The sequence below is a fragment of the Colletotrichum paranaense genome (genome assembly GCF_030867605.1).
Source record: "Colletotrichum paranaense strain IMI 384185 chromosome Unknown Scaffold_12.1, whole genome shotgun sequence".
In the NCBI taxonomy this organism is placed as follows: domain Eukaryota; kingdom Fungi; phylum Ascomycota; class Sordariomycetes; order Glomerellales; family Glomerellaceae; genus Colletotrichum; species Colletotrichum paranaense.
The window spans coordinates 187,755-211,292 of NW_026848970.1; the positions used below are offsets into that span (position 1 = coordinate 187,755).

The window sequence follows — 23,538 nt, forward strand, 5'->3', positions numbered from 1 at the left end:
CGAGTCTATCATCTCTGGTCTTTAGGATGTTCCTCTGCACTCTGGTATTACGGAGTACTGCACAATTGTTCGATGAAGCGCCGACCTTCAGAAACTCCCTTGTTGCAAGTCTACGGGTCGATTAGCCCCAAAATTGAGCCTCAACGAACCATCGCTACTCCATTGGACGATGACGATGGGACACAACAAGTGTTGTCAAGGTCTGCGCTGCCCTAGTATTATTTCCAGCTACTAACACGAGTCCATCCAAATTGTTCCATACCAGCTAAGGAGAAAAAACCCCACAAAAAGGGTCTGACTTTCTTGTTCCGATGACAAGAATAAACCACCCTAGGTCCCAAAAGACACGAGGCGAATTGCTATAGATGAGAAGAGACCACCAGCCAGACAGACACCCTGGACCAGACCCAAAGGCCAGAAAAAGAAAGAAGATAAAAAGAGTCAAGACGGATGGAATGGAATGGGGCCTCTGGCCGGCCCTGGACCCCTCCATCCCGAACATCGTGGGTTTCGACGCTGAAACAGAGTCGACGCACGCCACGGCGTCGTGGTGGATAGAACAAGGTTCTAACCCCTGTCAGCCTTGCCGCCAGCCCAATCACCGCCCCTGACCAGTGCCGGCATGAACGACGTATCGAGAGATCTCTCACAGCACCCTGCCCACGGCCGGTTTGAGACCCTCTTCCCTCCTACACTACGCTTGTCGAGTGTCTACTGTCAAGTATCTCATTTTTGCAACTCAACTCTTCAGAAGGACCAGACATCATTTCAGCCGATTCTGGCCCTGGGATTGGCTTAGACCATCCGCTGAGGTAACATCTGGTCGGGTCCCCCAGAACCCCCATACCGAGAATAACCTTGGAAATAGGCTACCACAGTATGCCCGTCCCATGAGACGAGGCCGGGTACTTCGTACGGATACTCTAGTCTGCAGCGTCTGCAGGTACTGCTGGTCTTCTCTGACCTCCGTGCCTCTTCATTGTGTGTCCCTGGCGTTACGTCTTCCTGCTCCCTCATCTTGCTCCAGCGCGGTAGCCCATACGTAGACGCAGCCGCAGGATCACCGTCCATCCATCCATCCATCCGTACCTTTCTTTACACTACCACATCCAAATCTACTCTGAGTCTTTGACTATCCGTACCTGGCCTTCCACCATCTGCACACACCCCCCTCCCGGTTTGTCAGTCTGCCGGCTACTCTGTTCTCCTTCCCTCTTCGTCTGTGCCCCCCGTCTTCGCTCTCCACTCTGGTGCGTCCCCGAAAGCGTATCGAGAGGACATCCGCCTCTGCTCGTCCTACCGCGCGCCGTCACACATCTCCGTCCTGTCATCCTTCATACCATCTATCTGCCACTTCGTGTGTACATCGTGGGGCATCTTTCCTGTCATGTTTGTCTTTGTTTGATCGTGGAATGCAACCATAGTACGAGGCATTCTCACAATGATTCGTTTCCTTCACTAAGACTATTTTTCTTTCCTTCAACATTCCCCCATTGACTGGGTTTTTTCGATTCTCCTCCCGGCCGGCCCGCGGCCCCGACAAACGAAATGTTCATTCCAGGAATTGTTCAGGCTTTGGTCTCGGCCCTTACCTTGTTAGTCACCCGTCATCACCTCCATCGTCGACGCTAGTTAGGGACAGTTGGGAGCCTCAAATGTGAAAAGAGGCGTGGAAGAAACGATCATGGGCATGGAAGACAACTGAAGAGAGGAAGGAACCGCGAGAACGGAGGGAGAACATTTGCGCTAACCATCCTGATTCACAGTGGAATCGTCATCCAAGCCGCGACGCCCGCCGTCTTTCCTTTAGCAAAGGGCCATGGCTCAAAGATCTTTCGGGACGGCCTGAGGCTGGTCCTCATCACATTCCTTGTATCATCCGCCCTGTGGGCTCAAATAGACTTCACCGGCATCACCCTCGACCCAACCTCGACTGCCGGATGTCAAGTCGCCGTAATTTTTACTACAATCTTCGATCAACTCGCCCGATTCACCATCGAGCAGTTCTTGCTATGGGCTATCAACGCGAACGCGAGAGCGCCGGCGAGCGCCATGGTCTACCAGGCGATCCTCGGCGTGCGATTTATTCTGGGCGGCGTATTTGTTGGGTTCCAGAAGGCTCAGATTGCCACCGTTTGCGTTGCCAGGAATGATCTTCTGGCTATCGGTGCTGTTGTCATGGTCACAGACTTTGCCGTGATTGCTGCGCTCGCCTTCAGAGCCAACTCGATTGGCATCACGAGTGTGCCGGTGAAGAAGGCCATCTTCTGGGTCATTGGCGCCCTCGCCCTCTGGACGGCGGTACGTATTTCACGCGATTGCTTTGACATATCATAATACTAATCACACATCATCTTGATAGACAAGTATCCCAATGCTTCTGGGCATAGACACTATTGAGCTGATCTTCAGAACTGCTCTTCCCGCCACTGGCCTGTCAATCCTTCTCAGTACGTGCCGAGCCTTCGACTCGCTGCGCTTGTTTGCTAACACTTCCCAGGCATCCTTACAGGCTCTCTGGGAGTCTTGCTACCCCCTCGACAAAAGCAAGAAGTTCATCCGGATGCCCAGTCCCCACGAAACATCAGTTCCAGCAGAGACCTCTCAACTTCAGACACTGACTACCCGCCGTCGCGATACGAGGACCTCAAAGGAGGCACAATTACTACTGTCACGACTTTCAACCAACCTGTTGACTTTGGTGGAGGCATCGGCGGCGGCGCTCTGCCCACCATGCCTAGCATCGCTCCGGGTCAGGCATCTACCGGTGTAGGCGGTGTTCCCGTGCAGGGCCAACTCTTCCCACCGATTCGGGCGCAGACGGCACCTCCCAGGCAAAGCAGAAGCATGGACGCGAGACCCAACATCATGAAGGGACGGAGTATCTTCGACAAAATTGGACCGGGCTCGAACATCAAGAATGCTATATCCAACCCGATCCTCCAGGACAGCGGAGAGCAGAACCCCCTGAGCAAGATCGCCACCATCGACCTCGCCACGGCCGCAAAGAACGACAGGGAGAAGAGAGGCAACGACTTTACTTCGATGCAAAGGAACTCGAGCTTCAACGCGCAGCGCCCGGCTCCCAAGCCCCCAGCGATTACTCCGGAAGAGGCTCTCAAACGTGCTCAGAGTGGAAAGAGGAAGGAAGTTGGGCTGAAGTCGCCTCCTGCAGAACCGCAACAACTCCGATCGGTTGGGCTCATGTCGAACCCCCCCGCAACGACTTCGTCCGCCCAGCTGTCCCCCGGCGTAGAGGAAATCAGACGCAGATCCCCCAGGCAAATGCCAGAGACCCTCCAGCAGCTCGAGAACGAAAAGAGACCGGTCACGCCCCCGCAGACCGCACCTGTGAGCAGCATCTCTCCGCCTCGGCCACAACGCCCGGAAAGACCCCTGAGCCCCTTTGAGACGATGGACAGATCAGCCAGCCAGCGTACTGTGGAAAGGACTATGAGCCAGAAGACGCAAAAGACCCTCGACCGTTCCGTGAGCCAGAAATCCTCTACTGCGACCGAATTCACAGTTGCATCACCGCCCCTTGGTCTCGTACCTCCGCCTCCACCCAAGAGCGCCGCTCGTTTGGTGTCACCTACCAAGAAGCCGGATCTACCACCAACCTGGCCGATTCAGACCGCCGTTGACCCGACAATCCGTCCCTCCAGGCAAAAACCTCTTTCGCCCAAGACACCTGGTGGCAGCAGTTTACAGCGACGCCCGACAGGTGGCCTGCCATCGAACCCTAGAGCGATGGCCATGAGGCCTTTGCCCAAGGACGCAGTTCAACAGGAGCAGACTGTCATGTTCGTGAACAAGATCCAGTACAATGACCCGACGGCAGTGCAAAGCATCATTGAGGGAGCCTCGAACCAGGCTGCCAAGACGCCTCATATGCAGTCTCCTGGGCCAGGGCTCAAGTCATCAGGGTCCGTCGTTCATAGACCTCGCCCGATTCCGAGACAGCAGGGCAAGGACCGTCAAATCTTCCCAGCGGAGAACTCTCCTAACCACAGGCGGAGCAAGTCAGGTGGTTCCATCATGAGCAGGAAATCAATTCTGTTATCGAATCCTGGCAGCCCGACTCAATTGCCGCCTCTGCCACCACCACCGAAGAGCGCCGGTAACCATCCTGTACGCGCACTGCCAAATGACACCAAGAGCATGACCTTCGATGAGAAGATGGATCTTTTCTTCCCGGGAGCTCTTGGCAACTCTGAGGCGGGCGTCCAGCCCAGAACCCCAGTTCCCGAGATGCCCATGGTTCCTTTGGCCTTCAAGCCTGCGAGCAACTCGGGAGGTGATGAGAGAGATGCATGGGAATCAGGAAGCAGTCGGGATCAGTCCAAGCAGTCCGATCGCTCGACCAAGACGTCCATTCGGACCCAGAGTATTCTTGATATAGAAGAGTCAGTTCGGCCAGATCTGCCTCGCAACACCTCCAAATTCAGCGTTGATACCTCCGTTATTACTGGAAGACCTGATGAGCACGACTCTTGGATTCCTGCGTTACCTGTCAACGACACCGCGGAGATCAAGCGAGCATACGATGGAGCAAAGCGCCAGTCATCACCTGTGCTTCCGGTTCGCAACCTTAGTCTCTCTGAGTTCAGCGAGACGAGGACGGTCAGGACTCGCGATGAAGAGACCACGACAAACTGGGGATCCATTCACTCACCTGTCGCGCCGGTGAACATCCAAGAGGCTACGCACATGCCGAAGCCGACTTGGATCCAGCCTCGCGACTTATCCATGATCAGCCACAACGACGGCAAGGAGGTCATGACAATCATGCTCGATGCATCTATTGAGCATGAGAGAGACGTGGAAGCCCCGCAAGAGGCTCGCGAAAGCCCCGTCAACCTTCCAGAGGTGAGCCTCGCAAACAGAGGTGCTCGCTGGCATCGTCGCATCGGCGACGAGAGCATCACATTCACTGAGCGCAAGGAGCCGGTGCAGTCGCGCAGACAGCCGCCTCCGAGAGCTCTCCAGCTCAGATCTCCCGTCAAGAAGAACGCGATCGTGATGCACGCCGCAGAGCCTTCTCCATTGGAGTCGCCGCAACACGCCTACGAAATGATTCAAGCGCAACTCAAGAAGCTGGAACAGCCGAACCGCGACTCGTACGAAAGCCAAGGACAGAGAATTCGTCTTCTGGAATCTTTGGAGGCTGAAATGGGCCAGCAAGAGAACCAATGGCACGAGATGCAGCATGGTCTCAGCCGGGACTCCATGTCGACAGTTGGGACGACGTCGGTCCGCAACTCGCAACACGAGTCTGCAATTGTCAACTCACGAAGCCTTACCCAGATTGACGAGTCGCTGCAAGAGATTCCCCAGCGCAACAACATTGCGTTAGACCGGCGCAATTCCCGCCGCGCTCGGATGGGCAGCATGAGCAAGTCGTCGTCTGAAGATCTGAGGACGCTAAGCGCGTCTTCCCTCTCTTCTGACGGCACCAACAACAACCGCACCAGTCTCTGGCAACAACGACTTGCGGATGCTCAAATGGAGTATATGGAGAACGCTTCCGAACTATTGGCAAAGAGAAACCTCAATTTCTTGTCTGTCTCAAAAGCGCCCTTGAGTGCGACTGCTGCGGCGTTGCAGCTTGGCAGTCCTACCCCACCGGACACCGACGAGGAGTCCGACGGCGCTGACGGTGTCAACGCTCAGATACTCGCGAGGCTCATGCCGAACGAGCGAGCTCCCGCACCCCCAGAATGTCTGTGGAAACCCGACTCGCCAGTTTATTTTGAGCGCGAACCACCGCTGCTTTGGGCTCCTCCCGCAAACCATGGCGTCGCGTCTAAAGTTACTTCCCCTAATGGCGACACCTTACCTGGTATCTCCGTTCGCCCTGCGACACGCAAGGTCTCCGATCCCCTAAATATCGTGAGCTCGCAACTTTGGCAGCCTGATCACACTGCTGCTAAGAAGCTGCGGCCCACCTCCGGACTTTGGCGTGTCTCTTGGAGCCCTGAGCCCATCAAGGATAACTTCCAACAGCCCCAGCGTCCCCTGACCCAACGTCCACCAAGACGTAGCAAGCGTGTCACACTGTTGCCCGATATTCTTGAGAGCCCGCAACCCCTTCCTGATAAGAGAGGTACGCTCGGTATCTTCCAGTTCCCCTGGGGCGAGAAGTCGGACACCGCCACCGTCCAACCGCGTGGGCCAAGCCATATGTTTATGGCTATGCCCGGTACTATGTCAACTGGTGGACCTGCAGTACGTGCCGCATTAGAAGCTCGCGCAAAGCAACTCGAAGCTCAAGAATACTCCTCTTCCTTCTTTGACGATTACGACGACGAGGAAGAAGGTGACGACGAAGTGTCTGATATCGAAGACGACGAAGACAGTGACGACGGCTTCGACGAGACCACCCTCTGGGAAATCGCCAGTCTACTCCAGTCGGATCAGGTCCCGTCCAAGAACAGTCTACTCCCCCAGCCTATCACATACCGCCCAGAGTCCTTTGCCGAGGAGTACATCTCTGAGCGCTCTCAGTCAGAGTACGAAGACTCCGAAGACGAGAAGACGGCTGAGGATAACGACGACCCCAAGCACGACTCAATGGTCATCACCATCGCCGCCGAGGACTTTGCCTCCTCGCCGGAACCCGTCTCCCTTCTCTGGACTAAGCCAAAGCATTTCATCAGCCGTCGCACCTCAACAGGTCTTCCGCAACCCGATGCCCGTGTCTGGGGAAGCTACCTCGACAAGATGAGCGCCCCTGCCCGCGTCCGCGAGCGTCTCCCAGAGCCTGCCGTCATCCACAGCACTTCTCTCTGGACCGCGCCCGCGAAGAAGCAAAAGCTGGCCCAGTCCAACACTCCCCTCTGGAGCAAGCCGCAACAGCAGCAGCAGCGCAAGAGCAAGAAGACGTCCATGTGGGCTGCCAGACCCGCCGTCGTCTACACCGAGTCTACCGGCCTGTTCAACCCCAGCCACAAGCGCGCGTGCTTCAGAACAACCTCTGCACTCCCCGTCGGCCTCGGCATGCCCTCCGCCGCCCGCGTGACGTCCGAGGAGCTGCCCCAGCTCGAGTCGTTCAGCCTCTGGGCCCCTACACCCGCAGAGACCCGCATCGAAGACTGGATGTCTCTCGCCGTCGCTAGACCCAGCTCCCGCGCCTCGTCTGGCCGTTCCACGCCATCCTTGGACACCGCATCAACACGATCCGACGATGAGGAAGTCGTGTCCGACTTTGAGCCGCTCCCCGAGGTCCCCGCCGTCAAGCAACCGACATGGTGGGATTCCCTCAAGTCCCAAATGTCCGCTCAACCGCAATCTACCCAGCCTGAGCCCCTCCGCCGCACAACAGCGACGGCAGCGCAATGGAAAGCCGCCCTGAACGAGGCCATCGGTGCGATCCCCTCACCGCGTCTCGTCCGCAAGGCTTCCACGCCGTCAGAGTGGGCAGAGGCTCTCAACCGGGCCGTCATCTCATCCTCCTTCAACGCAGCGACGTCGCACCCAGCCCTCGCAGGCTCCGTGACAACGACAACCGTCTGCGACCCCGCCATCGCAAACCCAATCTTCTTCGCCTCGGTTCCTTCTACCGTCGTGCCCCTCTGGACCGCCCCCGTCGTCACGATCCCCAAAGACACGGGAATCATGTGGATCCCTCCCATCAAGCCCCGCCGCCACGCGCACGACACGACGCCCATGAAGCCCGAGGACCCTGAATCCCGCCGCCTGCGCATCAAGCGCACCAAGAAGATGGGTGGTACCAGCACCGACCCGTCCACCTTTGGCCTCGTCAGCTTTGACGGCCAGGCCATGTGGAACGACGTCTACGGCGCCGAGCTCAGAAGCAGGAGCGTCACGCCTCTGGGTGGTGACCGGTACTGGATCGCGGAGGACGTGGCTCAGGAGTCTGTGGAGGAGGAGCTGATTATCCAGTTCGGGTGAGAAAATTGCCGTGTTTGGACAAAAGATTGGAAAAGGATATCCAGAGTTAGGAAAGAACAGGATCTGAGATTTGTGGTCTCAGGGAAAGGAAATCGGTGACACGATGTACGAAGAAATCAGTGGTCCTTCTTACATAGCGTTTTTTTGTTTCTGCGAGGTTGTGGGGAATTCCCTTCTTTTTCTAAAAGGACTTTTGCAGTCACACCCACACACTCAAACAGTGTTTCTCTTTTTTTTATCTTGTCTAGTAGCTACAAAAGCTTCAGGTGTTCCCACGTTGTTTCTCTTGATGACTGGTGTGTGTGTGTGTGTGTGTGTGTGTTTCTGCGTGTTTATGTGTCTTCTGGTTATTACATCGTGGTAATACGATTTACCCCTTATATCCCCGATTGATTTACACCCCAAAGTCAGAATGTCATTACCCACAAAGAGTCGGGAAGCCACACTACCGGAAAGTCAAAGAGGCAGAAAAACAGTGAGTGTCGAACGACAAAGATCACTTCTCTCCATTTATCACGAGTCATCGTGCCGACTCCAAAGTGCGGGTGCTGTCCGTCTACCACCTATCCATCCAGCCAAGTAAAAGAAGTTGACACACGTCAAGCCTACCCACGTAGCAACCATCTAAAGAAAGAGGAAGTCATAATAGCTCATAAATATTGTGGGGAGCCCGGCTCCAACGGCAGCCATGAAGCCCAGCCAAAACGGTGGTTTTCTTCCGATTAACACAAAGATGGCCAAAGTATGCTGGTTGTTGCCCCCCCCCCCCCCAAACCTCTACTCTTATATACGACAAAGGAGTATAACATGATGAACTACACCTCGAGTTTGTCAACTACTTGGCCAGTCCATATAATTCTTCTTATCCATCAATCGTACACGTCTACAACTTCCGGTCCCAGCATCAATCAGTCACATTCACGCAAACGGAGACTACAAAAAGAAGAAAGAAAGAAAGAAAGGAAAAAACCCTGATGAAATATTTGTCATTCATTAAACCCATGTATACATCTTCATTATATTCTGCTTCATCTTCATCGTCTTCGCGACGTCACGTCATTATTCCCATACTGTTCTCCATCGCCACAACCCCTTTGGAAAAAGTCCATTAACCCCTCCTAATCCCATTTCCCGCCCATTTCGGGAAAAAGACCGGGTATTTCTCGACCTGTTTTCTTGGCCCGTCATGGTCCACGTTTCCTTTCCCATCAAAACAATGGAGTATGCTTAAACGAAGTCGCCAGTGTAGACGGAAACTAATGCGAAAGAGCATGCGAGCCTAGGTTAGAATACTGATTCCTGCCAGACATTGCGACGCCCCCTCCAATACGAAGAAGAAAGACATGGTTGCATGGCGGAGGACGGGGAGAAGCGCCTGCTCAACAATATTGTCTTTGCCATGATGAATTATTGGAATGGAAGCAACAAGAAGACCACCATACGCGAAGCAAAAAACATGTTCGAAAAAAAGGAGGGTAAAAAAGCCATGATATAAAACCAATGGGCCGACCAATGAACTGATCCTGTCTGTTTTGTTTTTGCCTCTTCGTCTACCCATGGCATAATGCCACTGCAAGAACTAGCTGGAAAGAGTACTAGGTCTCTAAACGAGGTAGATATTTGTTCTGGCACATGGCCCATCTTCGCAATGTGGACTACGTGTCTTGCGCGATGCTTTGATTCCAAATTCCATTTCCCTCTTCCATTTCCTTGCCCTTTTGTGTTTTTTCGTTCGCATTCCCATTTCATCATCCACCCGTTCCATCGCCAGAGGGTGCTTGTCCTGCCATGGCATTCCATTAAACCTGGGCTCGAGGACTTGCCTAGCGAAATCGTACATGATTACGTCGTCATAAGCCTTCTCTCGTTGGCAAGAAAATAATAAAGAAGCGTTAGGGAAACCCAGCTGGAAAAGCTGGAATATGTATCTGTCTACAAGGCTTGTTGCCAGCCACAGATGTCGCCGTGTAGAAATTTTGTAGCTCGCTCGATTCGGCCGAGTCGATCGAGTCGAAAAAAGTGCCGGGACTGTCTTTTGTGTCGGATGTGGCATCGAGTGAAGAAAAGGGACAAAAAGAAACCTTCAACTGAAAACCCCCCAAACCCGTCGCTATGCAGACAAGAAAATCAACAATGTTCGTACATGTACAGGGCTGTTGTAGCCCGAGAAGGACGGACAGTCCGTCATGCTGTCAGGGTTTCAGATGTTGTGATTCAACATCTCTTGCCTCATCTCAGCTGACCGTCATCATTTGCATCCGCTGTAAGCCGCCTGACGGCGAAGCGTCAACTGATCCACGACCGAGTGCAGAATTTGCGCTTCTGCTGTGAGGCAATTTCTTCGGCGGGCTAGATGGGGACGGAGTATGCTCTGGGGTGAAGACCCGGGTAAAGGCCGGGCTATCGTTGTGCTGCCGGGGTGTTCTGGCAGGGCTCGATGTAAGTTGGTCTGCGCGACGGATGACCTCTGACAAGACGTCTCGGAGATCGCCTGCGCGCTTGACGAGAGCCTTCAGGCTGTTGGTGCCAAAGTGCAGCTTGTCGTCGCGGGCGGCGGCGTCGGAGACGGATCGTTGCTGCATGGCGTCTAGGACGGATCTGACGATATCGGTAACGTCGTGGCCACCCATGTTGATGTTATTCTCCGGCGTTCTTGGTCGCGGCGGAGGAAGCTCGTCCGGAGCGGGACTGTTTCCGCCAAAGATGTCGTCGTCTGGAGAGAAGACCGAACGTCTACGACCAGCGGGGCGTTCACGAATGACGGCTGTTTTGGAAACGTTGATCTCGTGTACCTCATCAAAGGGATCTTCCTTCTCGATGGGGTCCGGCGACGCAGCGTCGAATCCGCTCATGATGGAGGATGAGTCCACGTCCATGCCCTCCAACTCATCTTCATCAGGCGACGCGAGTGCAATGATACCCTCGGCTTCCTCCCAGAGACCTGCGTTGGAGCCGCCGAGCATATCCAGATCCCGGCCATGGCGACACAAACGCTTGAGATCGTTGACGAGCAGCGAGAGCTCTCTAATGTGACCGGAATGCTGCTTGAGGCTAGGTTGTGACGCTTGAATAGAGGCGGGAACAACCATTGCGAATGCGTTTTCGGTTTCCTTGTCTTCGCTCTCGTTGCCACCAAACTCAAAGTCATCGTCCCAGTCCTCGCTGACGGTCTTGCTACTCAGGCCCCAGGTGCCGAATTTGGGATTCACGGGTCCTCTGTCTGTAGGATCGTGGACTACTGGCACACTTTGGCTGCGAACGTGCATGGCTGAGGGTCGCATCCGGATAGCGGCGCGACCACCTCTGATATCGAGTTCCTGCTTTCCATAGGCGGTCTTGGGTCTGAAGGAGCTGCCCAGGTCGGTCTTCTCTTGAGTTGGCTCACTCCAGTCAAATATGTTGCTTCTCGGCCTCTCGCTAGGGTCGTGCGTTGCATCGGCGTTGCCGTTACCGCTAATGTTCGCAAGCGCCATGCGCAAATTAGGGCTAACGCCACGCGAGTTCATCGAGCTAGGAGGCGATAGCTGGTTGCTGTAGGCCATTTCGTCTTCGTCGCGTGCCCAATCTTCATCGAAATCGTCTTCGATAGAAAGGCGACCAAAGTCCTTGCTTCCGAGCGAGTACTCATTCGAAGGGCGTTCCAAGCTGTAGCGCGGTGCCATGGTATCCGAATCGGTACGAATTCTGGGTTCATGATGAACACGTACCGGCGTCGGCATGTTTTCGTCCTCTTCCATAATCCTCTCGTTAGCATCCCACGAGTGACTGAGCATTTCCTGGATGGACAGCCTCTTTGCTTTGGGATGACCGGCAGTGCTTGGGGGCGACTCATCAAACATGTGGTCGAGTGGGGTTTCCGCTGCGCGATTGCGATCGGATTCGGCAGTTCGCAACGAGTCAAAGACAGTATCGCTCTGTAAGTCCGTGTCATAATCGTCGCCAGAAATAAATCTAGCATCGAAATCGGAACTGTTCATGGTCGAACTGCGGTCTGTCGTAGCGCTGCGATTATAAGCAGCTAGCGCTGCCGAGCCCTGAGAACTGCCAGAAGGATGTATCGAGCGGGGAGATGGAGTAACGCCTCCCGACGAGGAGCCAAGTCTAGAAACGTCGACGTTGAAGCTGGAAAGACGTGAAAGCGGCGGCAAGGGCGACGAAGAGTTGCGACTGCGAGTTCTGAGGTGCGTATTGGAAGTGGGGTCAAGGCTGGCGGCAGGGTGATGCTTTGGCGACGTTTGAGACTCGTCTGCAGGCGCAACAAGGTTGTTGTCTTGCGCTTGCGCCTGGCCGGGGGATGTCGTCGTAGGCGCAGACACATGCCGCTTATTCCCACCACCACCACCACCACCACCACCACCACCACCACCACCACCTTTGGATCCCGCCCCGCGTTTTGTTCGTCGGAGGCTGCCAGCTCTTGGCATCCAGTTCGGGGAGTTGAAATGCATTGTGAGCGATCGGTGTGTGCGCCTTGTCGGTGTATCTTCTGGTGTTGACGGGGTGTTGTCTTCTTGTGATTCTCTCTCTGTTTCCTTCTCACCATGAAGTTCCTCGTTTGTGTCGTCGATGGCTGATGGGGGATCTTCGACAAGCACCAGGGCTTCTTCAACGGGCGCAACCGAGTCTCCCAGCATGCCACTCCTTATTAAGTAAATATCTTGCTTCTGGCTGTCGGGTACTAGTATGCGTTTTGTTGTCGCCGATCGGGTGCTGGGACTAATGTCAATTATACGGTCAGGCACGCTCCGTGCAATGACATTTGCTCTGCGATTGTGGAAAAAAGAGGTCCACTTGGTTGTTGATTTTGTTTTTGGCTGCAGGGTCGATTCGCCTTGGGGCCGCGGTGGCACGAGACCTTCTCCTGCTTCTTGAAGATATTGGTCAAAGGAGAACTTTGGTTCTGCGATCGGCTCGATGTGGTTTCCGTCGTAATTGATCTGGTGCAAAGTGGCAGATCGTTGGTGGCTCGTCGCTGGTCGGCGAAGACTGGGAAGGTGTGTCCTGGAGCGACGGCGCATTACAGCACCATTCTGGTGTGCCGAGGGCGGGCGCTTCACCAGTTTATTCGGAGGCAAAGGAGGAGGAATAGAACCGGTAGGCGAAAGAATGGGAGCGGCTGAACCGTGAGAGAAAGCGACAGACTGATTATCGAAACCCAAACTCGATCTGATGCTTCCGTGTTGTGACAAAGGCCGTAGTGACAGGCGTCTCATCCAGGACCCACTAGAGGAAACCGAGTCTCTCGTATCCTCATTGACCGAGGGCGCAGTTGCTTGATCTCCCTGCTTCACGTAGGACGCTCTCCTGCTGTGCAATATGGAGGGCGCAAAGTTGAAGTGAGAGCTGAGAGGACGGCGGGGGCGCGCAGAGGGTTCGGCCGGGGCGTCGTTTGGGTTTGAATTCGAATTCGAGTTCGAGGTAAAGGAGAAATGAGTGGGAAGTGGCGTGTAGCGGGCGTCGTCGAGGGTCGGCAGCTGGGCAACAGAACTGGTGCCGGGCCGTGAGGAAGAGACGGGAGGGCTGCTCAGTCGATGATTCGGAGGAATGTCTTGGTCTGAGACTAGTATCCTCCTGTTGGAAGAAGACTGTGTGGAACTCGAATCGTCGGGATGAGCAAACACTAGACCTACAGCCGCTGCAGCAACGGCAGTGCCAGTTCCCACGAGCTAATGAGGCGACGAGTCAGCAGGCAAGATGGGATGAACCAGGCAAAAGAAGGACAAAATATCAGGGACACCGGTGCTGCGTGCTGGGAAGCATGGGAATGGAGGAGTATATGGGAAATGAGGAAGACCCATATAGGGCGGGAATTGGTGTGTCTACGGGAGAAGAAAGCATGCGCAACACAGTATCCGCGTGGTTGTGATCCAAGCAGGTGTTGGGGGGATGCCTGTCGGGGTGGATGGCAAAATGCTAGTAAGCAAGCATGAAGGCAATTCAACTTACACTGGGAACGGTCTGCATGATTGCAGAGCCTTATTCGACGCGGGAGAACCAAGCTACGGCTACGAGGCCCAAGACGGGCATGCGGGCGGAAGAGTCGTGGATGCTCTCGAGAGACGTGGTGAGCATCGTCAAGACATATGGGCCAATTTCTCGGGTCGTATGGTGAGGAATGCGCGCGTCGATTCTTGATGTGTTTTCCGAGGTGTGGGTGGGTTGTGTCGCGGTCTCGGCGGGCAGAGAGAAGACGGATTCCAGGAGAGGGAGGGAGTAAGAAAGAGAGAGAAAAAGACTGAGAAGTTGGAGAGAGAGAACAGGGGCGCAAGGTTGAATCGAAGTAAAGAAATCCTAGACAGGGCCGTTGGCGAGTTGAGATGGTGGTGGTTGTGGTGGAGGACGTAAGGTGAGTTGTCTAGTTGAAGAGCGAGAGTGAGGCCCGAGACAGAGAAAGGGCTGTAACGGTACGGCGAAAGAAGAATCGCACACACGTCGAGCGACCGTGATCTCACACAGACGGATTGGCCCTCGGACAATCAAGTAATACGGCCAATGGGTCCAGGAAACCCCCCCGTTGGACCAGAATAGAAGGCGAATGGAAAGAAAAGGACGCTGGGGACCGAAGAGAAGGGAAGAGGAAGAGGAGGAGGAAGAAGCGCGCAAGCGGGTTGAACGCGGTAGAGGTCAGATCAAGCCAGACCCGGACACGGTGAGGTGAAGTAAGGTCCCGTCCCGGTAGAAAGGTAGGTAAGTAGAGGTAGGTAGGTTAAGGTAAGGTGAGGGCGAGTTCGAGAGTGGGTGAGGAGGAGAGCAAGGTGGGTGGAATTGGAGACGGGATGGATGGGTGGACGGGCAGACGGGGTGGGCGAGTTTGGTAGGGTGTGGTTGGTGTGTGTATGGTGTCCGTGGGAGTTTGTTCATTCGTTCTCTCGGATGGTCAAGGTAGTGAGGTCCAAGTCCGGGTCCAGGTCCAGGTCCAGGTGTCAAGGTCCAGGTCAAGGTGTCGGTGCTGATGCCGGTCGGTGCTGGGTGTGGTCTAAAAAGTCCAAGGTTCGGAGAGAGGTCAAAGAGGAATGGACGACGAGAGAAAGCAATGCAGATGCAGAGCAGACGAGAGCACAAAGCAGTCTCTGTGTGCTATGGCAGAGTACAAGTCGAGGAATTGGCAGCTAAACCGAGTATAAAGGGTGGACACTAGATAGACAGGGCGCTACGGTACGGAGTATGGTATGGATAATGGAGAACAAAAAGAACAAGAAGAGGAAGCAGGGTCGTTGTTCCCAGAGAGGATAAGACCGGGATAGACCAGGCTAGCTGAGCTGGAGACCTTCTCTCTCTTCGTCTTGACTCTTGGCTGAAGTCTGACGGTCGAGCAGGGTAGGGTGGGCGTGGATCGTCTTGGAGGAATCGGGAATTTGGAGACCCAGGCAAGGCTTGCCAGGACAAGTGGAGAGGGGGGGGGGGGGCAGGGCAGCCGAGGAGGGGAGAAGATACAGTGACAGAGTAAGTCTTGTCTTTTGCTTGTGCCTGTCTGTATTCGCAATCCGTTTGAAGTTGTTATTGTATCTGTGGTTCAGTGTGTTCGGTTGAGAGCGTTGCTGTAGTTGTGTTTCGTCTTCTGTGTTGTTTACTACTCTTTCCCTTGCTTGACTCCCTTTCTTTTTCCTCGTCTCTGTCAATTTTTCTTGTTATTTTTTTTTCTCTTTCCTGTATCCTTTTCATAAACAAAAGCGGGCAGGAAATGGCAGATACGCATGCACAGACACACAGAAAAGAGAGCAAGATGGGAGAATGAGAGCAAGTGGAGCATTGGGGGAATGGGGAATGGCAAGCGGGCCAATACCTGCGCTAACGTACCTGCTGCCATGTATGTACGTACTCCACCCAGTACTTCGAGAGATGGAAGTACACGCTGGGAAAGGTACCTCTGGCGCAAGAGCCACCACTAGGCAAGATATGCGCAGGCAGCTGCTAACTGTTCGCAGCCCACCTAGTGCCTCGAGGTACTTTGCAAGGTACCTTGCTGCGCAGTGAGGTAAGGATTCAAGGCAGACGGGTGTCCACTCTCAGGGCATTATCCATGTTTGCAGGTGCATAAGGTGCCTGGGACGGCGGGTGGGCCATCGCTAAGTGCCAGGAGTGGCCCTCGCTGGCGCCTCTCTTCCAGTAGCCGTGGACGCGTGGAGCAGCAGGAGATGACTGCTGAACGCTCCGAGCCAGTCGCTGCCCTGGTAAAATGACGGACCTGCAAGCCCGCGCCCAGCACCCAGGGGACCTGCCTGTGATGTCCTGCACCGTCCATTGGGCCATGCCTTGCTTTCCTAAGTTACGCAGTAATGCACCTTAGCTACCAGGTACTTGCCGTCCATGCCTTATCCAGCAGTTGGTTCATGTACCTCAATATCCATCTGCCATCAATGTTATACACAATACGACAATTAATTCAACCATTAATCAACGCCTCCTGTTGTTCCCTACACACGCAGTACACTTTCTACACAGAACAGGCGCGGACGTACTCCGTACTACTTACTCCTTACACAATGCAGTACAGATGCAATGACTAACTTGGAGGTCTACGACTCTCTTTCCTTTTTGTCACAACCTGCCCGGGCATGCTGGCTGACCTGGGCAATAACACACTCAACCTGTCGATAACACACCGCAACAGCCAACACGACTGAGCACAAGAGCAAACTGCTTCCCATCCCACGCCTTGTTAGTCACAAGCAGAGAGTTACCTACAACTGCCCGACGGAATCCTTCCTGCAACGGACCGCTGCTTGTCTTTGTCCTCGTCTCGTCTGTTCCTCCTTCCTCGCCCGCTACGCCGCCCGCTATTCTAGCATGGTGAGGCAGCGCCAACCAGCCGCCATGTTCCACTTCTATTCCGCTTCTCATCCTCCTCTCCCGTCTTCTCTACTCCAGATACCAGATACACATGCAATCAAAGTATCCGTACACATACAGTACACTGTGCCCAAAGCAGTACTATCTTGAATGCTCAACGAACCCGCTCTGCAACACTCTTGACTCGAGTCCAGCCTCCATTCAAGCCTCAATGCTTCTTTGTTGCTTCCATGGCCGCCCCTCCTTTTCAAACAACCCAAAACAGGCCAGCTCTGATCCGAACCGATGCTACACTGCTCAGTGCTCACAGAGTACTGTACTCTCGCCACTGCCACCAGCCCACCGGTGCCAGCCCCCCTGCCACTTCACAAAGAGGCTATTCCAGAAACCAACCGAGCCAACGTAAACGTAGGCTTGGGAAATCCGGGCTGCCGTGGGTGCGTGGAAAGAAGAAACACCGAAAGAACACCACCTGTCCTAGCGCAAGATCGGCTGAGACCTGCTATCTCACCTCCTTGGCACAATCCAGTCAGCACCAAACCCCCCGTCTCGCACCCGAAGACTGCCTACGGATACGGTACGCTACCACGACTACTTACTTTTTGCTTTCCTCCTCAAATACCAACCTCTGGTGTTCTCGGCCGGGCCTGTAATGACAGGAAAAAAGGTCACAGGCCGCCTCGTGGCCCTTCTCACCACACGTCCGTTGAAGTCGGAACGCTTGTCCGTGCCTAGGACTCTTTAGTCTCTCGCCTTGCCAAGTTGCCAACATGAACCTGGTCTTACTTGAACCACCTTTGCTTCCAAAACCACCTCCCTGACCCTGTCTAACTCTCGCGTGGTTGCTTGCCGATGGCCATGGAGCAGATGGTACGTGTATCCGAAGGGGGCCGCCGCGCGACGCAGACAACAACAAGCAGCAGCCCACAACAACTCCCGGCGCTTTCAAAGAGCTGACGGAAGACTATCTTTTGCAGGGGCCATGCCTGAGCTGAGAAGCGCCCCCTCACTCTCGGAGAGAAACCCAGGCGTATCGATCTCCGGAAGCGCCGCAGTACTCGCTTGCTTGCTGTTACTCGCCATCTTTTTAATTCAGGCTCGTCCAGCGGCAGCCTACCATTGCTAGCGGATGGCACTGATGGAGCCCGTCTGTGAACCCGTTGGGAACACCTACAGAGTACAGATACATTTACGCCCAAACCATCAAACCCGCATGGCGGCGACATCCCGTCTACACTTTATGTTTTGTTGCCTCTGTGGACATTGTACCGCGCACAGCATAACCTATGAATCCTCAGCTCGTGTTGCCGACCACGTTTGCACGGCGTCAAGCCACGCTCGCTTCACTTCTGACTCCTGCAGCAACTCTGCCTGTTTCTGTCTCTCATCTCGAGATTCAATGCCTACTGACGTCGCCAAGTTTGCCCTTGCCTCGTGTTACTGTCGTTGGCCGTCGTCCATTCAGCCCATGGGCACCAGCATGCCGCCATCTGCCGTTGACTTGCCTCATCTCAAGACATACAATGCCATCTTGGACCGCTACACCTTGGAAAAGGTTTCAACGGAAAAAGGTACGGTACGACCACGACCATATCCTCTATTCCTGTTACACAAGCAGAGGAGTCCTTGCCTATCTACCTAGCAGGCGCGCAAGACCGTCCAGATGGTCTGTTCCTTGCCCGCAGGCGTACACAGGCCTCAGGCCATGGGGTGGAGGAGGGACCTTGAAGCAAGTGATGGGAGACTTGTAAACACCGGCATCCCAAGTCTACCTTACCGCGAACCGTTTCCTATCAAGTCGACCAAGGAAGACCCTTTGATCTCGCAGAAACCGGCTCGATTTTTAGCAGCTTTTTCTTCTGCAACCGTCGTCTTCACCTCCACCACCATCACCAACATGGCGCCATCAACCTACTTCGTGCTCCTCTGCCCCTTCTCACTCGCCAACGGCGATCCGTAAGCTACCGGGCACCGGTAGACGACCATGGGAAGAGGAGCAAGCAAAACTACATGTACCGGAAAGAATGGGGTTTCGTGGTACGGTGTGCGGGGGATGGAGCTGAAGCATCGGTGTTGGAGATCAGCCAGGCCAACAAAACTGGTCTCCAAAGAAAAGACCAGACGATGCAACTCCATCCGACAGCCACAGAGCCCATAAAGTTCGGCACTACGCACGGAGGAAGTGGCTCTCGTCCTGTTCCCCGCCTCCCGGTATCTTCTTTCAGCTGGTCCGATGCATCAACAAGCCGGGGCCTCTTTTGCTCTTCCTTTCTTTTTTCACCGCCCTCTCTCTCGTTATTCCATCTGAATACCTAGGCCACGAGAGGCAATGTATCTCGGTTTCGTGGTATCGATGCTCCCACTGGCGATCTCTGTAAGACCCTAGTACACATGCGTAGGTACACGCACACACGCACAGCGCGTGCAGCATGTTGCTTGTTATCCCAAGATCTTGTGCTGCGACCGCCAGCAAAAGCCGCGTGGTTGAGCGAGACAACACAGATTAAAGAAGAAACGATGCCCCAGAGACAGATAGGCCGCCGACCCAGCTGGGTGGCCGCCGGTCTGATGTTGTGATGGGATGGGACTTAAGTCTTGACCACCAGTTGAACCATCCACCCCGCCTACGGTGACGAGGTGACATGGGTGGTAAGACTCGAGAGAGGAACCTACGCAGTATCCAGTATCCACGAGCAAGGGCCCGCGGCTGGTGGGCCACCTGCCGGCCTGTGTTTTGAGTTGCGGTTGCTTGACAGCCATTGACAACGACAACAAACCAAAACAACAACACACAAAAAAAAGCAAAACAAGTAAACATCCTACCCGAACCGGCACACACCATCATCTCACACAACCACCTCACACCACACACCACGAGACACAACGTTGAGATCGATCCTCGCCGGCAGGTACAGTCTTACAGATAACAGAATGGAAGGGGTCCTCCCCCCATGCTGTGTGATCCACGACGCAAGGCCCGTCACAAACATCATTGCCCGGCTGTTGTTAGGTGATACCGTAGGACACGTCGTTTCAACATGCGCATGCCATGTCCTTGAGACAGACCGAGATGGATTACCTGTTGGCCTTGATGCCCTGGTCCTTGCCAACGTCAGAAGAGTTTAGCTTGCCCAGACGTTCCATTTCGTACCCCGCTCCTTCCATCTCTCCATCGTTCGCAGAGGTACGAAAATGCTTGAAGACTGAGAAAGAAGCTCGGTGGTTATCAACAATGGGCGAGTACCTACTCCGTAGACTGAGGTGAGAGGCTCAGTCACCCCTCTCCACACCAGATCAAACATCACTCCAGCCTCACCCCCACCGACTCAATACCTACCTTAGATGGAGATGAAGATGTTTCTGCTCCTTTGGGGGAACGAACCACTCTTTCGTTCAAGGTTACCCGTCCAATCAGCATGTCGCCTTTCGAACTGTGGTTTGGGATACACGAATATCCGTCATGCGTCCTTCACCCCCGCTCATGCCGTTGGCAATCCAGCTGGGGAGGGGAAAAGAGAGGGTCTGACGAGACAAGGTCAAGACGACGATCTCCTGTGAGGCTCTCTCCGATTCCGACGTCTCTCTCTCTCTCTCTCTCCGCCAGCCCACGGTGTCCACCAGCCGAGCCTCAATAGCGACTCGTGCTCCCCGCCAGCCACCATCTGCAAAATGGAAGACAAGTGCGAAGAAGAAAATTGCGGCGGCTGGTTTGTGAAGCACTGAGTAGTGAGCACGCACATTTGCGGCGACCTCGTGTCGGTACTCACCCGCACTACTGCCATGTTTTCTTCTCGAGTACCGTAAGTCCGTACAGAGAAAATGAAGAAAACATGCGGGTAAACTCCTAGTTCTGCCTGGCTAGTAGCAAACTTTCCAAGTTTCGCCCATCCCGTCATACCGCAAACCCGAACGCCTCATGCTGTCCATTCGTCAGCCAAACGCACTCATCCATATTCGAGGCAACCGCTTGCTCTAGCGGGCAGGGCGTACTTGGCATTTGGTGCTTTAGCGTAAAAGCTTTCTGCCCAATCTCTAAGCTTCAGCAAAAGTCGGAAGAAGGGGAGAAGGGGAGAAGGACAGAGAAACCAGAGCCGAATTACGACATGTGGCCCGCCATTTGCATCTGCAAATCCGGCATGGCACAAAGAAGATGTATTCGGGAAAGCTCGCTCCACGGGACCCCTGTTATCGTGGGATTCGGGAACCGGGGGGTGGGAGGAACGATCTGACAAAGCCTTGGCCAATCCCATCTGCTGCCGTTGCGAGAAGCTCTTGAGCGTTTCGAGGTGACACAAATGATCCAAATTCGTCTTTCTCTCCCTCAACGTTTGACTGAGGGCTTGAACACCTCATCGTCACAAGCGATTGTTAAAATTTGGAGTAGTCAAGGGTCCAAGGCTAGAGTAGAGAAAGGACCCTTCTCGCCGCGCCCTAAGCTGGACCGAACGAAGCTCTAGCAAATGTCCGGTAGTGCGTGATCCGGCTTTGAGCTTTCGAGAATAACGAAGCTACCGTATCGCCGGCCTTTGCGGCCGTTCCAACTAGAGCCGGCAATGAAAGAAAGACGAAGCGAAGCCGTCTGGTGCCAGATAATTGGCGCCACCCAATGAGGTTACCATAGTGTTCCAGATGACCTGATTCTTCGTGTTGCGCATCCATGCAATGCTCAAGAAGAGAGAGAGAGAGAGAGAGAGAGAAGCGAGGCAAGGAGGGTAATATCGAGTGTATTTTTTGTCCCTCGGTTCATTGAACAAGAATCGAGGTTCAGGCAGGTAGCTCCTCCATGCACAACACACGGCCGGCCAACTAAGTCCGTAAGCCAATTGACCAGCAGGAGCTGCCAAGACATTGCTTCGAGGGTTTACTCCGTCGCTTGGTTGACGCCCAGGCCCGGAGAGATACCAAGTAGGGTTATAAGTTGAGAACTTATGATGGGGTGAGCAGCTTCCGATGGACCGATGAGTTCCATCTCACCTGCAAGATTTTTTTTCATCTGAGAAAGACAGAAAAAGAAAAAGAAAGAAAAGCATGGTGCAGAATAGCCGCAGACCAGGATCCTCGAACCAGTTGGGATCTCAATCCATCCAGATGCCAGGCAGAGTCGCGACTTGGGAAGCTAGCCCATGCAACGTGTGCATCGAATATCGACCAATGAAGGAGGTTGGTAGGTTATGAGAGGACGTTCGATAGCGCTCGGGGTTTCGACCAGAGGTCCAGGACCAGCGCACACCTCACAAATCCACACAGACTGTTGCCCTGCTAGTCAATTTAACCGCGTGAAACTTGAAACCATCAAAGCCTCTCTTGGTCCGCGGGGTTCGGTACGAGGACGTGGGAATCGGTATGGAGACTCGGAAGGAGGGGAGTTCGAGGGCAATGCGACAAGGCCAAGTTGTGGTCCGGTCTGCCGACGTCCCGGTGGTCGCCTGTGCAGACTCCATAGTAAAATAGTGTAAGCCTGCGTCGGAACCTGTCCTTACGCCACTCCCAGGGAACGCTATGCAGCTAGACGGCCAGCTGATGAATGTGTTCTGCAGGTCCTGCAAGATTCCTGCACGACAAGTCAGAAAAAACCTGCCATTGAATATCGTGCATGTAGTTAGTTCTCTGCATCATCCGAAGGATTCGCCAGAGGAGCTACGCGCTTCCCATTGACTGGATGTGAGCTTGTGAAGATCGTTCTGCCCGCACTCTTTCCCCTCCCGTAAACCAGACGGGAAACGTTCTCTATGATGGGACCCGACCCCCTTGGCGCTGCCGTTCCGACTCTCCGGTGCGGCGGTGCCGTCGAACCAGAAAAAAGGCACAGGTTCTGTTGCCGACAGACTCTCCAATGACGAAATCTCGATAGGCAGATGCAGAGTCGTCAAAGTGGGACAGAGGTGGATGCTTGATCCATACTTGGAGTCTGAGCAGGGAAGCCTGGCAAAGAGCCTCCAATATCAAAAAAAGGCGCGTGTTCTTGATTTAGCTCCGCCCCAGAGAAATGCCGCAGGGAGTCGAGTAGCCAAAGTCAATTGGATATGGCCTTTCCTAACCCGGAGGATCACCGTTGAACGAAGTTTGAATTTCAGTGTGATTCGCGTGCCATCGTAACCCTCACTGTCAATCTCATCACTGTTCCGTTGCCAGTTGGTAGGGGCAGAAGTCAGATAGATCCTGGTCTGTCATCTCGCCAGTACGAGTACCCCAGTCCAGAAAACAATCAAGGTAGGACAGATTCCAGAGAGGGTGGTAGATGTGGGAACGAACTGCGCGCCAGTATCATCGGAATCAAGGTTTTGTCCCGGGGACCCCTAAAGCAAAGCTCTGTGGTTGCCCGATCTGTCTCGCATGCGACTCTGGGCGGGAACAGGAGCCAATATGTGGTCGTATTGGTAGGGCAAAGGTTTTGAAGGAGCAAGTCCAGCCTTGACCGTGAGCAGATATTCCCACTTGACTGCAGCGTCCAACGTGTGACGGAACTAGGGAACTGAATCCCACATTGAACTTCGGTTGGTGTTGGGTCCGCTTTTGGCCATGGAGAGGAGACAATGACCGAACCGTGACTGAATAGGATGACGCGGAATCGTGTCCGGTTCGAGGCCATGTCCACTGTCGCAGTCTACGAGGTCAAAAGGTTCTCGCTCTTGTTGTTGCTGTTGTTGTGCTGCTGCTGTTGTCGCTGTGTTGCCGCCGCCATCTCGTTTTCGTTCATTTTAACGTTTGTTTTTTCCCTTTGAATCTCCATGGTTCATTTCCATCCAAGACACTGATTGCGGCGATGATGTCCCATTTCGTCTTCGCGTGTCCACCCTAGTGAGAGTTTGCACAGATTGTGCAATGAGCATCGAA

The 23,538-nt window shown here is 54.2% G+C and overlaps 4 protein-coding genes across 4 annotated transcripts; 2 read left to right on the plus strand and 2 right to left on the minus strand.

The window, feature by feature from the left end:
• Positions 1–1,548: 1,548 nt before the first annotated feature.
• On the plus strand, positions 1,549–7,914 carry CPAR01_12983 (uncharacterized protein; the record flags this gene model as incomplete). Its single annotated transcript, XM_060497237.1, has 4 exons — positions 1,549–1,595; positions 1,767–2,301; positions 2,363–2,450; positions 2,501–7,914. 4 exons carry the CDS (start codon positions 1,549–1,551, stop codon positions 7,912–7,914), a joined length of 6,084 nt encoding a protein of 2,027 aa, XP_060343630.1.
• A 2,234-nt stretch (positions 7,915–10,148) lies between these two features.
• Positions 10,149–13,878, minus strand: CPAR01_12984 (uncharacterized protein; the record flags this gene model as incomplete). Its single annotated transcript, XM_060497238.1, has 2 exons — positions 10,149–13,580; positions 13,861–13,878. The coding sequence occupies 2 exons, from the start codon at positions 13,876–13,878 to the stop codon at positions 10,149–10,151; spliced, it is 3,450 nt and encodes a 1,149-aa protein (XP_060343631.1).
• Positions 13,879–15,529: 1,651 nt separating this feature from the next.
• CPAR01_12985 (uncharacterized protein) lies at positions 15,530–15,721 on the minus strand (the record flags this gene model as incomplete). The annotated part of the gene is made up of 1 exon (XM_060497239.1): positions 15,530–15,721. One exon carries the CDS (start codon positions 15,719–15,721, stop codon positions 15,530–15,532), a length of 192 nt encoding a protein of 63 aa, XP_060343632.1.
• A 2,463-nt stretch (positions 15,722–18,184) lies between these two features.
• Positions 18,185–18,664, plus strand: CPAR01_12986 (uncharacterized protein; the record flags this gene model as incomplete). Its single annotated transcript, XM_060497240.1, has 2 exons — positions 18,185–18,280; positions 18,350–18,664. 2 exons carry the CDS (start codon positions 18,185–18,187, stop codon positions 18,662–18,664), a joined length of 411 nt encoding a protein of 136 aa, XP_060343633.1.
• Between the last annotated feature and the right edge of the window lie 4,874 nt (positions 18,665–23,538).